The following is a 16200-nucleotide window of genomic DNA, read 5'->3' on the forward strand; positions in this document are numbered from 1 at the left end:
ATAGTCATCTGAGTAACTCAAACTACTGGTAGTTTGGTGTACATGACGAGCTTATATACATGTTCAGAACTGTGTTCTCCACCGGTCTATACTGAGAATCAGCTGTAAACAATACTGAGACTGTCTGTAGTATTTTGTGTGTGTGTTTGTGTGTGTGTGTTTGTGTGTGTGTGTGTGTGTGTCTGTGTGTGTATCTGAGGTACTTCTGAGATTTGCACTCTCTGTCCCCCCAAAAGATTAAATAAACACTTGTTACAGAAACCCACTTTGTCATTTCCATTTTGTTGTGTTTCTGTGGTTTGAAATAAAAATGGAGATATTGAGAGATTGGAAGTTCAGAGGGAGTCAAAGGGGAAAATGGGGTAAGGTCTTCACAGTGGCTACCTCTGCACCACGTCACTGATTTCTTTAATGCAGCTGTGCAAGTTGTCCAAAGCGGGAGTGTTCCCTAAACCCCCACCTCCTCCTCCTCCTCCTCCACCTCCTGTCCCGGAGGAGGCGCGTAGCTCCTGCAGGCTGAGCTCCAGTTTGCCCACGGCCTCGCGGAAAGCGAACTTGTTGCGCGTCTGGGGGATGCAGTCCACGTAGCCCGAGCAGTAGTCCAGGAGCTGGTGCCCGGCATCCAGCACCAAGCTGCTGGACGCCGGCTCGGCGCTGCTGTGGAGAGCGCTGCTCAGGCTGTCGGCACACTCCAGCAGGGCCTCCTTGCTGACCTTGTCGGGGAGCACGCGCTCCACCTGCTGCCGAGTCCGCCGCAACGCCACCTTGGAGGCCACCGAGGAGGTGTGGGTGGTGGTGGAGGCGCCGTTGGCCAGCTTGGTCGGAGTGGAGGAGGGCGAGGGGGCCGGGGGCCGCGGAGGGGCACCGGCCGCCTCCCCTCTCCCTCCCCTCCTCCTCCTCCTCCGCCCGGCCTGAGCGTTGAACGCGTGGTGCGCCCTGCGCCGTTGACCTCTGGAGGGAACTCGTCTGGCCCCTCCGCCCCGTAGGGCTGCGAGAGTGAGCGCAGCGTGGGCGGAGGAGGGGGTGCGCACTTGGGCTTGACCAGCCGTGGCCGGTCTCTATCGGCGGACTGGTGATCCGTGAGCAGCTTGAAGCGGTTGCCCTGCGAGTCCACCCCGACCAGGTGCACGTCCGCCGGGCTGTGTTTTAGCGTGGGCGAGATGACCACCGGCACCTTGTGGTTGTGCACGCCCGCTGAGCCACTTTTCGATGGCGACGACCAGCCCTGCCTGTCCTGTCCCCCCATCGTGTCCTGCTGACCGGCGCCATCTCCCTCGCCCCCTACGCCTGGTACCCTGGTGGCCGCCGAGGCGCCGCGCGGCAGCAGCTTGGCCTTGGGCCGCTCGCGGATCTGCGCCGTGCCCTCGTCCATCTTCCGGAGCATGAGCGGCGCTTCTGCCGGCCGGCCGGGAGCCCCATTCTCGGGCTGCGAGGTGGTGGAGGCCGTCCGCTCCAGCGGGGGCTTGCTGCTGCTGCTGCTGCTCTTGCGTGGCAGCGTCAGAGCCATCCGCTCCAGATCGGGAAGCCCCGCCGACATGGACGAGGTGGAGTTGGACCTGGGGAAGGGCTTCTCGTCCGAGCTCTGGGACTTGCCCCCACCCGAGCGCAGCCCCAGGGTCTTCTTGATCAGGCGTGGAGTGAAGAAGCCGGCCAGGCTTCCCCAGCTGCTACCGCTGCTGCTGCCGCTGCTGCTACCCCCTACCTGTCCACCGGAGGGCGCACCGGGTTTCTGACCGAAGGCGGCGCCGCAGCAGCGCGCCTGGACGTGGTTGGCCTCGCCGTGGGACGGGGAGAAGCCAAGCCCGTCTGGGGGCGGTGGGGCGCAGAAGGCCGCCGTGGGCTCGTACTTCTTGTGGGGCTGCGTCTCCATCTCTCGGAAAGAGCTGCTGCGCTTGGGGGGCATGGGAAGGTTCTGCTGGGCATGGGCAGAGGGCGAGGAAGAGGAGGAGGAGGAGGAGGAAGACTTCTTCTTCATGAATGAGCTGAAGAAGCCGGCCTTGCGGTCCCGAGTGAAGGTGGTCTCTGAGCCGTCCTCCAGGAGGCTGCTGGGAGATTTGTCGCGCTGCTTCCGCGGCAACGCTGGGGAGCTGCCCGAACGGCCCTCCCCTCCCAACAGAGACGCCATCAGGCCTGGAGAGAGGAGACAAGATGGAGGACGATCAAAAAATGGCCCCCCATAAAATCCCCACCTTTACTAATGCAGCTTCACCAGTTGTGAAAATTCTCAGAAATTGTCAAGACTGTCAGAAGAACTGATCAGAAAGACTGTAAAGTGCATCCAGGAAAATAATAATTTTCATCTTTTTCTCTGATTGAAAGCATGATGAGTCATGGCTAAGATGATCACTTTCTCATCTGTCACGCTTTCCTACCTTGGGGGAAACCAGGTGCTAAAAATACAACAAGACGCATTTCCTCCACTCTGCCTTAATATATAACAATGACATGCTATTAATAGGATAAGACTGTAACCGGAACCTGGCTGTAGGAGGTTTTAGTCTTTCCCTGAATGTGCCTTTGTGACAAGATAGGATTTTATGCATGTATAAATGGAAGCGTGCACCAGAGGACTTTGTTCATCGGTTCCGCTACAAGGACCCGGCCTGAGAGGAAACTGCCATTAGCTCTTCCTCTGGCCGGTCCTATGGGAGCCCCCTGGCTATGTGCCTGCAGGTTCTGCTTTAATAGCTGGCTTGCAGCAATAACGCAGTGAGGAACAGAGGCTTATGTTACTGTCTGAATCAGCACATCAGAGTGAAAGTGTGTGTCAGCATAGTGTTTGGCACAGCCTTCCCGTCACTAGAGAGATACATCTTATCTGTCTTTGTGGTTGGTCTATTCCGCTGTGTTGCCAACCACCCCCCACGGGGCTCATACCTGAGGGATACGGCCTCTAAAACTGCCTTGCAATCATAGATTTCCGACAATAGGAGGAAGCTACTTGTGTGGGAATAGAGTGAACAGGGGAGAGATGGGCTATTGTGATGGGGTGAAAACACATGCTTGTGTGAGGAGATGCAGAGGGATTAGGGATGTTAGATTCTTCAAATATAAGGTTCTATATGGGTGAGTGATGGGGGGGGTGAGGGTGATTAGTGGGTGTACATTCAGGGATGCATCCTGTTTGTGGAGACCACACTTCATTATGGAGTGAATGAACCAACAACCAGAAATGAACAAACAGAAATATCTTTTTTAAGTGGTTGTATTAGGCATGTCACCTAATTTAAATGCAAAGACCAAAATCAATCTGCTCAAGTGTGGATGGAGTATATTCAATATAAACACTGTACATAAACACATAAATGGTAGCCATCTTAGTTAGAATAAATAAGGCTATTTATAATCATAACAAAACATTACAAATATAGACAAGCTCTTCAGAATTACTTTAATCCAATTATAAATGACACATAGGAAGGCCTGTTAGTGAATCGTTCAGTGCATTTCGGTATCAAATCAGCAATGAGTCAGCAAATCGGAGGATGAGCAGCACAAATCCACGCCAGGACAGGCATTGGTGTTGTTGACACATCATGCAGGATGCGGCTAATCTGCGGGTGGCAGGATGATCAGATGACACTGGGATTAAGGTAGGGAGTTGGAGGGCCAAAGCGGCCAAACACCAAGGAGAGACAGGCCCAGATTAGCTACTCTGTTTAATCTGAAGATAAAGCGCACTGATCGGATTAAGCGTGCTGGGGGCGGGCGGAGGCGGATTTGCCCCAGTGGGCCGCTCTCCAGGTTTTCTCTCTCTTTGATGTAGTGAGGGAGAACGTCAGATTTCTCTCTTTGAAATCATGTTAGTGAGGAGGATTATTAGGATGACTCATGAAGTGAAACCATGAGACTAGACTGAGGCATACTGAAGGAGAATGTGAAAAGAGTACAATCAAGGACCACCATTTTGATCAAGTATGACTACGAGTTCCCTTTTGCATTTCACTTGACAAGCTGCCAATGTTTTCTAAATGGCATACTTTAGTTCCTAATTCACATGGTGCCTCTTACACTGACTGTACAGCAGAGATGTAAAAGTCCGGCTTCAGAAAGTAGAAGTCCTGCCACATTTTGTTGATTCTAATTAGCACAACTCTTAAAACAGGTAGATTAGATTAGATTAGATTCAACTTTATTGCCATTTAGCGGAGTACAGGTACAGAGCCAATGAAAAAGCCAAATGTTGACATCCAACCAGAAGTGCAAAGAAGCATTAAGTACCAAGCGCAGGTAGAGTATGGCTGTGTAGATCATCTAGTTAGCGAAATTACCTGTGCTAAGCCCACAAGTAGAACCAATACATGGCAGGACTTTTACTTTCTGAAGCTGGACTTTTACATCTCTGCTGTACAGATACACTGTTCCACAGTGTTCCTCCAGGACAAGGTATTTGTGCTTACATTTATAGGCACAAATCAGGGTTGTGCAAAATTCGAATTGCAATTTTACTTCCTGTTTGCTACCTCAATTGAAATGCAAGTGAAATTCAATAATTGAATTGGAATTTAAGAGCCAGTTTCAATTCAATTTTGGAATTCTGCACAACCCTGGCACAAATGAATGTGTGGCTCTGTGTTTTGGTTTTTCACAAATGACTTGCTAGTTGGCTATGTGTGCGCTAATGTTAGGAATCAAATGACTATATGCCGTCCTGTTCAGTGGGTGTGTGCTGCTCATTTCTGCCTGCCGCTGTGTAGGCACTGAGTGGCGTGGCGTGGTGTGGCGTTGTCTCAGTCGATGAAGATACGGCCCATCCGACGGAGCCTGCGCTGGAGTCTGCGGGAGCGTGATGGCGTACCTGCGGGGCCCAGCCCTCCTCCTCCTCCTCCTCCTCCTCTTTCTTCCGAGTCGCCTCGTCCATCCAGGCCGCCCTCGATGTTCTCCTTGTTCTCGGCGTGCTTGCGCAGGGTCCGGGAGGACACCTTGGAGGGCAGGAGTGGCATGTCGTGGCCGAAGGAGTGAGAGGAAGCCCCCTGGCTAGAGGTCTTACACAGCTCCTCTGCCACCTCTGCGCGGGTAAAGAAAAGAGAGAGAGAGAAGGGATGGGAGAGAGTAGAGGGGTTATTACATGTGATGAGAAATGGGCTCCATGTCATTTTGAACAATGAGCAGTTCCGCATAATGTTCAGAAAATTGAAGCCAAGTCCCTCAAGCTATCGTGAGAAGGAGACGTTTTCATGTTCTACAGTGTGAATTTTGGGTCTGTTTTATGTTTGGCCTGAACATAAGTAAGTCAGTCTGTGTATCAGTCTCAGTCTGTGTGTATATGAAAGGCATGGAGAGGAGAGAGCTAGTACCTTCTGAGATGCTGGAGTCGTGGAACATGGTCTCAAAGGCCTGGTGGGTTTCGGCAAAGGAGGGCCGGTCCATGGGGCTCCACTGCCAGCCTGGGCAAGAGACAGAAGATCCAGTTTAGGACGGAGAATGACACCCCTTACAAAAAATTAAATGTATGCGGCAGATTTGCAGCAAACCTTTGTGGGGAAACAAATGAGTTCACTAGAAAATATCACTGCCAGTGTTGGCCACTAAAGGCAACCTTCCAGCAAAGTTCTGGCAACAATGAGAAGTTTGCCACTAGTGGCAAATGTGTTCGCCAGTGATTTGCCATCACACTTAGCCAATAATGGCAAACCTAATTTGCATAATGACATTGCTGCAAATTTGCTGCAACATTACCAAAAGTTGACATACATTGACATACTTACATACTATCTACATACTTAGCTTCCCTACTTGTGCTAGCGCATATCCATCATTGTGTATGTATGTGGTACTCACAGGCCCTCATGAGCTCGTAGACTTTGGGTGGGCATCCCTCGGGCTGCTCCATGCGGTAGCCCTTCTCCAGCAGGTCGTACACCTGGGACAGGTCGATGCCCGGGTATGGGGACATGCCGTAGGTGGCAATCTCCCACAGCAGCACACCAAATGCTGAAATACAAACCAGAGAGAACGATCAGACACCATGTACTTTCACTAATATCAGGGAAATGAGAACTAACCCAAGAAGCCCAGTGCTAAATGTCTGTCTATACTTGCTCATTACATGAGTATTACAGTAAGGAAGGAAAACTAGCTGTTTAAGGGACAGACAGACAAAAGAACAAGGGACATGAGAAGGAGAAGTTGTGTGTTCTTGACTCACCCCAGACGTCTGACTTGATGGAGAAGGTGTTGTAGGCCAGGCTCTCCGGAGCGGTCCACTTGATGGGGAATTTAGCTCCGGCGTGGGCCTGGTACGTGTCCCCAGTCATCAACCGACTCAGCCCAAAGTCCGCCACCTTCACCACGTGGTTCTCGCCCACCAGACAGTTACGTGCCGCCAGGTCCCTGCAGGAGAGGACACAGTAACAAAGCCCAGCATGGTCAGTGACATTAAAATAGTCCAAAAGGCTACACTACAAATAACAAGATGATACTACTATGGGCTACTTCCCATGAAGTTTAAATGTTGATAGCACAGACTTATTACAAATATTTCATTATGTTTTTCATTATGTTTCCATTATATTTCAATACTCATAAATATGGCTTTGTGGAATCTAAGATCTGTCCTGTGGAGCCCTCACCTGTGGATGAAGTTCTTCTTCTCCAGGTACTCCATGGCGGAGGAGATCTGCGTGGCCATGTAGAGCAGCACCACTGCAGTCACCTCCTCACGGTCGCACTCACGTAGGTAGTCCAGGAGGTTCCCGTGGGGCATGTACTCAGTCACGATGTAGAAGGGGGGCTCCAGTGTACACACACCTTTAAGTTGGAGAGAAAGACATTAACACACATAAAAGGCACACACATAAGTGCTCACTACAGGGAGAGAGATTGGCGTTTTCGGAGTTATCTGTATTCTAAAGATGTGGACAATGACAAGAGAATCTGATGACTACAGTGAAAAAGGGATTTTTATATATATATATATATATATGTATGTATTAGGCCACAGCAGAGTATTATTAATCTTGTGAGTGCTAAGGGAAAGTATAATCACTGTGAAGGGCTGGCTGAGGCTGCGTATGGGGGGCTTACCGAGTAGCTGCACCAGATTGGGATGCTTCACCTCCTTCATGACAGCAGCCTCTTTTAGAAACTCCTCCACCTCCATAGTGTCTTCCTAAACACACAGAGCACAGGAAACATGGGAAATCAGGATAACATTCACTGCAGTAAATTATGTTTTGAACCCTCGGTCACAAAAAGCTATTAATATGAAGACCTAATGAATAGCTAATCTTGAAATTTCCCTTGGGGATCAATAAAGTATCTATCTATCTATCTATCTATCTATCTATCTATCTATCTATCTATCTATCTATCTATCTATCTATCTATCTATCTATCTATCTATCTATCTAATGAATGGAGGCAAATTGTGAAGGCAAATTGGGTTGTAATACATCAAATGGCCAGTAGGTGGCAATATGCCACTGCAAAAATATCAGTTTCATGTCAGAGCTACACAAGCAAAAGCACCCAGGATCTTGCTCCCACTAATCTTGCGCACCTTCCACAAAACAATGCCAATTAATGAACCCATTACACACACACACACACAGTTGACCATCCCGTACCTTGAGTGTCTTGACGGCCACGGTGAGATTGTACTTCTTCCACACGCCCACGTACACCTCACCGTACTGCCCGCCGCCCAGCTTGTGCTTCATGGTGATGTCGGTGCGCTCCATCTCCCACTTGTCGTGGATGGGCGACACGCCGTAGACGGTGGGCTTGTTGCGCTTGGGCGCCGGGTAGTGCAGCGTGGTCACCAGGCCGTCGGCCACCGTCGAGTGGTGGTGCACGAGCTCCGCCAGCGTGCTGAAGCGGCTCTCCGACGTCACGTACACCTGCCAGGTAGGGGGGAGAGAGAACGAGAGGGGGGAAGAGATGAGATGGCGAGATTAAGAGAGGGATAAGGGGAAGAGGGAAAACATGGAGGGCTTAAAGAGAGAGGGATTAGGACTTGGGGGGTGAAAGGGGAGAAGAAGGAATAACAAGCCCAAAGGGACAGGCATGTACGAAGCAGAGATTAGGAGAGCGAAAAGGGCGAGAGAAAAAAAAAAAGAGAGACAGATAGATGGATAGAAGAGTCAAGGAAGGAATGCAGAGCGGAAAAGGAAGACAGGCAAAGTGAAACAAAAAGGGCTGGAGAGGGCATCATTGATTCAGAGAATTAAGACAAGCAGTGTGGTGGACTCAGAGTGTGTGTGGTATCGATTCAGGGAGCTAGAGAGAAAGAAAGAAAGAAAGAAAGAAAAAAAAAAAAAAAAAAAGAGAGAGAGAGAGAGAGCAACTGAGAGAGATGAGAGATGGACACTCACTGAATAATAGTGAGATGGGCAGACCAAACAGTGTAAGAGAACATTTATACACAAGCCGGCTACTACCAGGACTAGATAGAGTTGCACTGAGGAGGCTAAAGCTGAGAATGTCTGGACGAGTCACAGAGGGGAATGTTGTGTGTGATCATGCACCCATTCAGCTGTCACACGGACATGAGCCCAAGCTCATGGGATAACACATCAGGGACGGAAGACTGACAGAAACAAGACCAACGAGAGAGAGAGAGAGAGAGAGAGAGAGAGAATCACAGAGGAAGAGAAGGACAGACAGAAAAATAAGAGTGCAAAAGACAGGGGAAAAAAAAGAAACCGGACACCACCATCCATTAAGAGTTTTGCCCACCTTGCCGTCGGAGGCGGTGTTGATGCGGTAGTGGTAGACGCGTCCCTCGTAGCGCAGCGAGATGGACAGCTGCCCGGGGCTACTCTCGCTCTCGCGCACCAGGAAGCTGCCGTTGATGAGGCTGCTGAGCAGGTACTCGGCGGCGCTGCGCGACACTGGCCCGTGGTACCAGCTGTGCTTCTCCAGGCTGTTGACCGGCGTGATGTAGTTGCTGGGTACCCAGCCCTGGCCGTTCTTGGAGCGCACCTCGCTCCACTCGCCATTCTGGTTGTAGCCCAGAACGCGCAGCTTCTCACCTGAGGAAGAGGAGGGGGGTGGAGGAGGAGGAAGAGGAGGAGGAGGAGAAAGTGGAGGAGATAACAGAGGAAGGATGAGAGGAGGAAAAAAAGAAATGAGGAAAAAGGGAGGGACAAGAGTAGAGGAGGAGTGGAAAAAAAGACATTTTCAAGATCCATATTAAATACCAAAATGCCAGAGCTCCCTTTTTCAAAAGTACAGACTTTGGTCTCCAGTCAGCCTTTACACCTTCTGTATGCTCCCATTCGTTTATCCCAATATCCATGGGCTGATCTCAAAGCAGAAACCCTCTCCTAACCTCACCTCATGAGCAACAAAACCACGTTATCTACAATGGCATACCAATCCAGTGCTTCTCAACGCCAGCCGTCAGTCCACACAGCATTCTGGCTCTCTTCTCCGGAGGGGACTGTCCGCTCACTGTGCTCCGCCCACTCCCAGGCTATCTCCGTCTGTCCGTGTCCAACCGTCCTTAACCCTTAAAGGTGTAGGTTTTTGAACATTCTAAGTTCCGCAACAATTGAAGGTTCTAAAATTCTATGTCCGTGTCCAACAGTCCTTAAGCCACGCAGAGGTTTTTCTGCCCCGCCGGCTTCGCTACGGCTAGACGCCTGAGCTCCTTACGCAAGGCGTCTTGGGCACTTGGAGGGCACGGGATCAGGCAAGGGACAGGCACTTGTTGACCCAGTCTCTGGGTGTGACCTCCTTTCGCTCTCTCTTTTTTTAGGGCTGCTCTGGAGCCATGCCCATTTAAGGAGGACAAAGCAAGTACTGACACACACACAGAAACACAAACACACACACAGAGAAACACAAACACACACGCGTCTCCCGAGGCGCAAATGCTGCTGAATCTCCCTACTCACTCATGCTCTAAAGAGTCTCTCTTATCCATAAGTCCCTTTCTCTTGTTCGCCCTCCTCCTCTCTTTCCTCACTCTTGATGTTACTCTCGGCTCACGTCTTCTCCTCTCCTCTCCTTTGCTTTGCTTTGCCTCTCTTGTAGTCCTCACCGATTCCTCTCTCTCCTGGTCCCTAATCGGCTAAGAGAGAGTGCTGATGAAGGATCCTCGGGCCAGTAAGGTCCTTGTGAATGAGGTCAGGTCAGGATATGGGCCGGGAGAGGCTCCGCGTGCATCAACACTTTCACTCAGAGAGGCTTAATCACAACTAGCTGCCGCTTCCCTCTCTGATTCTGATTGTGTGTGTGTGTGTGTGTCTCTCAAGAGATAAAACAAGAGTAAAAGTAAGAGTAAAACAACTGCTGATGTTGGATCAGCTCGGCGCCTGCCATGATGATAATGACTGATGTCGGGTAAGCATACCTGGTGCCATCTCCCCACACACACACACCTTCTTTCTTTGTGTCCTGCTGGCCGGGCAGACCTGAGCGTGCAGAAACTCATCCCCCTTGTTTGGTGCCCGTGCCTCTGACTGGCGCGCCTACTGACCGAGTCTCCATCTGCCGCCCAGCCAAGCGCGGAAAAGGCTCACGTTTGCTCCCACGCCCTGTTCCAGCTGGGGCGATTTCCGACAGGCCCCAGCGAATGTCTAGACCGCTGCAGTGTGGCTGACGCTGAGCCGGCGGGGTCACCCATCGCCAGCGCTGCGAGCTTGGGCGCAACACACCACTGAGCTCCAGATGACCGGGGCTATTACCAGGCGAAGGCATGAACGAGGCCCAGACGAGAACCAGCGATTAGGGCCTAGGCGCGCCGCTAACTCCCATCTCCCTCAGATGTGAGCAGCCCTCCTGTTTACCCACCTGCCAGCATTACAGCTGAAGGGATTAGCCATTAAACGGGCATTAGACTGGCTGTGAGAGGGGAGGGGTGTGTCTGCACTAAAACTGCTCCTCTTTCTCTCTCGCGCACTCACACACACACACACACACACTCCTCTGGCTGACTCACGCTTAAGGCATTACAGCCAAGGCACGCTGGGGACTGTGGGCAATTAAGTTGTGCTTTAGTTTTTAAATGGGCTTCTCTTTTCCTGATTAAAATTTAAATCAGGAGAGGAGGATTTAATAAAAAAATTAGAGCGAGCGAGCGCGCAGGCGACAAGGTCGTTCAGCTTCTAAAGCAAGGGCATTTTAAGCCAGTCCCCCTTGGGTGGGTTCCCCCTTTGATCCCTAATATTTTGGGGGAGGGCTGGAGGTGTGGGTTAAACGAAGAGGTTACTTTGGGGATAAAACTGAGTAAAAAAAGAGCCATTAAAAAGGATGAGACAAAGGACAGAAATGTGAGCAAAGAGAGAGGGATGGTCTCTCAGCACACATCCTCTGTGGCCAGACTCATCGCTGCGTGAGCAATATCTCAGGCTCCTGCTGGTATCAGCGCTGGCTGCCGGAGCCCGCGAGTCATCACAAATCATCAGCGCCCTAAGGGCCGCTCCCTGAGGCACCCCAGCGAGGTGAGGAAGGGGGGCAAGACTCATTAGATTTCGGGTGGGGGTACCAATAGGAGGAACTACTGTAGTAGTGTTCCTGTAGGTCTCCAAATCCAGAATGTGAACTGACCGTGAGAACACAGTTTAAGAAATGTGTCTACATACTAAGTCTATGATGTATTCTTCTAAATCAGTGTTGTATTTATGGCCTACAGTCTGGTTCTTATGGTCCGTTAATGCTAATGTGGCTAGCTAAAGCTGACAAAGTCCAACATGGTGACCAGGCCATATTTTAGCTAAATTGTGAAAAAACCTTTAGAGGTGACATGGCCATGTCATAATCAGTGCAATCAGTGCAGTGTATTCTCCATAAGACAACTCAAGTCCTCCAAGCTCCAACAATGTGTACTCTTAAAATGCACTTACGATGCAATTAAAATGTACTTAGTCTCTATACGATATATAAGTCAGTACAACCACTGAATACAACTGTGACCCCAGGTAAACTGAGGTGTTGGGACACTCCTCTGGAAATACATACCTTTCGTAATGCTTAGTGTGTTGTCGCCACTGGCGACAAAATCATAAAGTGCAACGAAGAGGTTGGGGTCGCTCTCGGTGGCGCCCAGCAGATTCTCCTTGGAGCTCCAGCGCACAGCCTCGGTCAACGCCGCCGAGTCCAGCCCAAACGGCCGGTGCAGGGCCTCTGCAGGGACAGAGAGATAAAGAGAGTTGGTGAGAAGGAGGCTAAAACGGTGCCGGCGAGATGGTGGTGTGAGGCATGAGGCAATGGGAGATGAGCAGAGGACAAGAGAAGAGACATCGGAGAGGACAAAGACCTCTGATGTAGAGAACACAAAGACATCAGTGCATAGACTCTGTTAAGAGTAGAGCAAAAGGAAAAAAAAAAAAAAAAAAAAAAAAAAAAAAAAAAAAAAAAAAAAAAAAATTGCTGATAGAAATAAGAGGAGTGAAGTGTTCTGTGGTTCCAAATTGGAATAACAGACATAAATCCAACACTCACTTATTGATGGTAGGAGGATGATAAATGAGCCGGTTTGAAATAGGAGTGGCAGAAGAGATGGAGAGTGCCCTTTCCTTCACACATTCTCTCACTTTTCTGAGAAGAGTTAGATGGAGTGAGAGAGTATTAAGTGCGAAGGAAGTGAGTTCAAGAAAGCAGAAAGCTGAAAGTGTGTAATAGTGAGTTCGGAAAGTCCTTTGAGGATCAGCCAAGACAAAGAGAAAAAGCTAAGAATGAACACTGACCATGTTAGTGTGACAGAAGAAGGGGTGAGAACTGAAGCCGTCAAGGAATATCAAGAGACTTCCAGGAACAGGGGGAAGAGAAAAAAAAGAGAGAGAGAGAGAGATGGAGAAAGAGAGGCCAATTGACCTCTGCGCTGCCCTAAAATAGTCAGAGATAGAGAGGAGAGCAAGAGAGATGAGAACTGAAAGAGATGGCTAACAAGAGAGCTATCTCAGTTAGCATCAGAAGGTCTGACAGATGGATGGACAGCATGAGAGGAAAGGTTGTGAGGACACATTACACAGATCACAGACAAAAAGACACACAAGAAGAAACATTTTAGAGGAATAAGAGCTCCTTGCACAAGTACTAGTGACATTATTGTCCAATAATAATAATAACTTAAAAAAAACAAAAAATAAACTGACAAACAGGCAGCAGACGTTGAAGTTGACCAGAAAGCCATGTTAGGTTTTAGCGTTTACTCCCTTTGCTCATGGTAAATAAACTCTGATCGCAAACCTATTCAAACTACCAACAGGGAACACAACGTCACTCATTGTCAACCAGTACTAAACAAACTCAAGCTTTACCCATGTCAGTTTGATTCTAATTCTTTCAACATCAGACTCCATCCATTCCATCATGACACTTAATTCTCCACTTAGTCCAAACCCCTTGCTGGCTGACGTTCCCCGTCGCTAGACACCAACTCAAGAGCTGTTATCGGTGGCAAAGGGCAGGGCAAGGCAGGCCCAGACACGGCCTGGTACGAGAGGTATGGTTCCCACCCAGGGCAGGGCGCTCGGCTCACCTGTGCTGGGGGCACCTGAGACGGAGAGGCGGCTGTAGATTGCATTTTTGACGCTGGGGCAAGGGTGGCCCGTGAGCCAGGCCCGCTCTTCCTCGAAACTGCTGCTGGGTGGTAGGGTCCTCAGAGTCATACTCTGTAGGCCACGCTCTCTTATGGGAATCGGGTTTTCGCGTTTTTCTCTTAGACGTGGTGGGACACTCCTGAACTCAAGAGGTGACTATCTCCGCTCTGCCAGGAATTCTTTACTCACTGCTGCTTTTTCCCCCCAGAACCTCTGGCTTTTAAATGAATGAGGGGAGTGGCTGGGCTGCGTGGTCGGAAAATTATGCGGGCTCCTTGCTAGACACACACACACACAGACTCCACAGCTGTCTTGCAAGCCTGGGCAACTGCTTACCAACAGAGAGGGGGGGGGGGGGGGGGGGGGGGGGGGAAGGGTTTGAAAAGTGGAAAAGGGAGAGAAAGAAATGGCCGCGAGTAGATTAAACAAAAGACCGACTGAGAGGGCTGCAACAATTATCAATTATTTGATTAGTTGTCAACTACAAAATAAAGCGGTAACTATTTTGGTAATCGATTAATCGATTTGTATCTTTTTTTTTAAGGAGAATACCTCATTTCTCTGATCGCAGCTTCTTAAACTTGAATATTTGTATCTACTCCACTATAACAGTAAACTAAATAGGGCTGAAGCGATTCATCGAGTTACGCCAAATAACTTCGATTACAAAATTACTTTCGAAAAAAAACCCTGCCTCGAAGCCTCGATTACATGAGGGATCTGATTGTTCCACCACGGACCATTGTTCAGGAAGCACACCACTAGCGTGTGAATCGTGATACATTCTGAATTTAGCTGGCGCGATGGCGGAGTCAAGATGTCCATAAATGGCAGAGAATGTCTAAAGTTTTCAAGTAAAGTTTTGGGATCATTACATACTCAAAAAGGAAAAGAACAAGCATCTGAACCGAAAACATCCACTCCATGCTGTTTCACCAAGCGTCAATAAAGTAGGCCATCTATCTACGTAGCCTACAGCCTACATTGATGTTGGCTTATTTTAATCACATACTGTATTTGTAGCGATGTCGTGATATGTTTAGCTTTGATGTTTTTAAGTAGTAAACTTATTCACGTTCAATTACAAGACACTATGCCTAAAAAAGAACCCCTTCTCATACACACATGCATGCACCCTCATCTTCCCTCACGCACCGCACGCGTGCACACACACACACACACACACACACACACACACACAGGTTGCCATAGCGAATAGGCTCACCCCAGAAATTTTGTTATTTGTTAGTAGCCTAATGGTAAGTGCTGCAGGTGTAGAAATCTACATAAAACAGATTTTTACTTTGATGTCAGGTCTAGATTACAGCATGAAACTTGTTGTGCATATTAATACATTAAATTGCTTTCCCTCTTCTCCCTCCCAGCACTTCACAACATAGTATGGACAACTTTGTTAATCCATACTAAGTCATGCACAAGAGGCTGCAATTTTACAGAGAGCATTTTGAACATTATTTAATTGTTGGCACTTATAAACACTAAATGGGTAAATTGCAATAAATGGTCTTAGTTTTGTAGCCTGATGTTGGAGTTAGAATAAATGCCTCTGTGCCAATTGCTTGATCATTTTACAGCCATGTCATTTTCGTTATGCATTATTTGTTTTGGTTGTTTAAAAATGCAAAACAAAAAAATATCCGATTAATCGATCGATAAAGTGCTATTTTAATCGATTACAAAAAGAATCGATAGCTGCAGCCCTAAAACTAAATATTTTTGGCATGTGAACAAAATAAGGCATTTTAGGACATAATGTGCTTTAGGAAACATTATTTTTTCCGCAATCAAACAACTAATAGAATAATTGAGAAAATAATCAACAGATTATTCAATAATGAAAATAATTGTTAGTTCAATCCTACTGACAGATGAGGGGAGGATAATTAATGAGTAGAGCAGGAGAAGGAGATAGGAAGGATACCAATCTCAATACATCAATCGAAAGTGTAGTCTAGTAGTAGTACACACACACACACACACACACACACACACACACCTAGTGTTGCAAGAAAGAGAGAGAGAGAGCGAAGGAAAGAAAAAGAGGAGAGAACTTCCATTCAAGTTTCATAATTAAACAAAACTACATAGTGAACATTCCAATGGCCTCTATCACACAGAGATACCATGTTTGTCAGCGTGACTAACAGCAAGTGTAAACACTGATAGAACAACGACTAAGCCTATAAACAAGTTTAATATGGGGCGCTGGCACGGTTATTAAAACAGGATATTTAGAAATCCTGAAGGTTGATGATTTTCAATAGTCAAAAATGCAGATGCTCCTTTTCTCTTATCCACACAGCATACTGTTAGTAGATTGATTAACTAGCCTACATTTCCCATCCACCCCTTGAAGGGATTGTGATGTGCTTTCTGCAACAACGAGGAAGTGTAAAGGTGTTACAAACTAAGGTGTTATAAGCCACATGATTTAATTCAACTGCTGGTCTGCTAGTCCACAACCACCACATCATCTTCATTTAGCCCACTGATGTAGGCCTCTGGCTAATGTACTATCTGGTCATTATTCTATGGCCAATAAGCATTTTAGCCCAGCAACATTTGTCTGAGTAGGCTAACTAAATATTAGACACACGGCATGGTAGGCAAGACCACGTCACCCATTCTACAATGACCTCTATGACGAGCAGCTTTTACGTTTTCTCACAAGCATGCCATCGGTCATCAC

The 16200-nt window shown here is 48.4% G+C and overlaps 1 protein-coding gene across 1 annotated transcript; it reads right to left on the bottom strand.

Annotated features, from left to right (window-relative positions):
- Positions 1 to 365: 365 nt before the first annotated feature.
- Positions 366 to 13654, bottom strand: abl2 (c-abl oncogene 2, non-receptor tyrosine kinase). Its single transcript, XM_048253073.1, is given in 12 exon segments — positions 366 to 862; positions 865 to 2130; positions 4799 to 5008; positions 5298 to 5387; positions 5782 to 5934; positions 6149 to 6333; positions 6573 to 6750; positions 7027 to 7111; positions 7569 to 7841; positions 8680 to 8975; positions 11908 to 12072; positions 13430 to 13654. Coding segments are annotated over 12 exon segments (3513 nt in total). The 5' UTR covers positions 13560 to 13654; the 3' UTR covers positions 366 to 380.
- Between the last annotated feature and the right edge of the window lie 2546 nt (positions 13655 to 16200).

The sequence above is a fragment of the Alosa alosa genome, chromosome 9, assembly GCF_017589495.1.
Source record: "Alosa alosa isolate M-15738 ecotype Scorff River chromosome 9, AALO_Geno_1.1, whole genome shotgun sequence".
NCBI classification, from domain to species: domain Eukaryota; kingdom Metazoa; phylum Chordata; class Actinopteri; order Clupeiformes; family Clupeidae; genus Alosa; species Alosa alosa.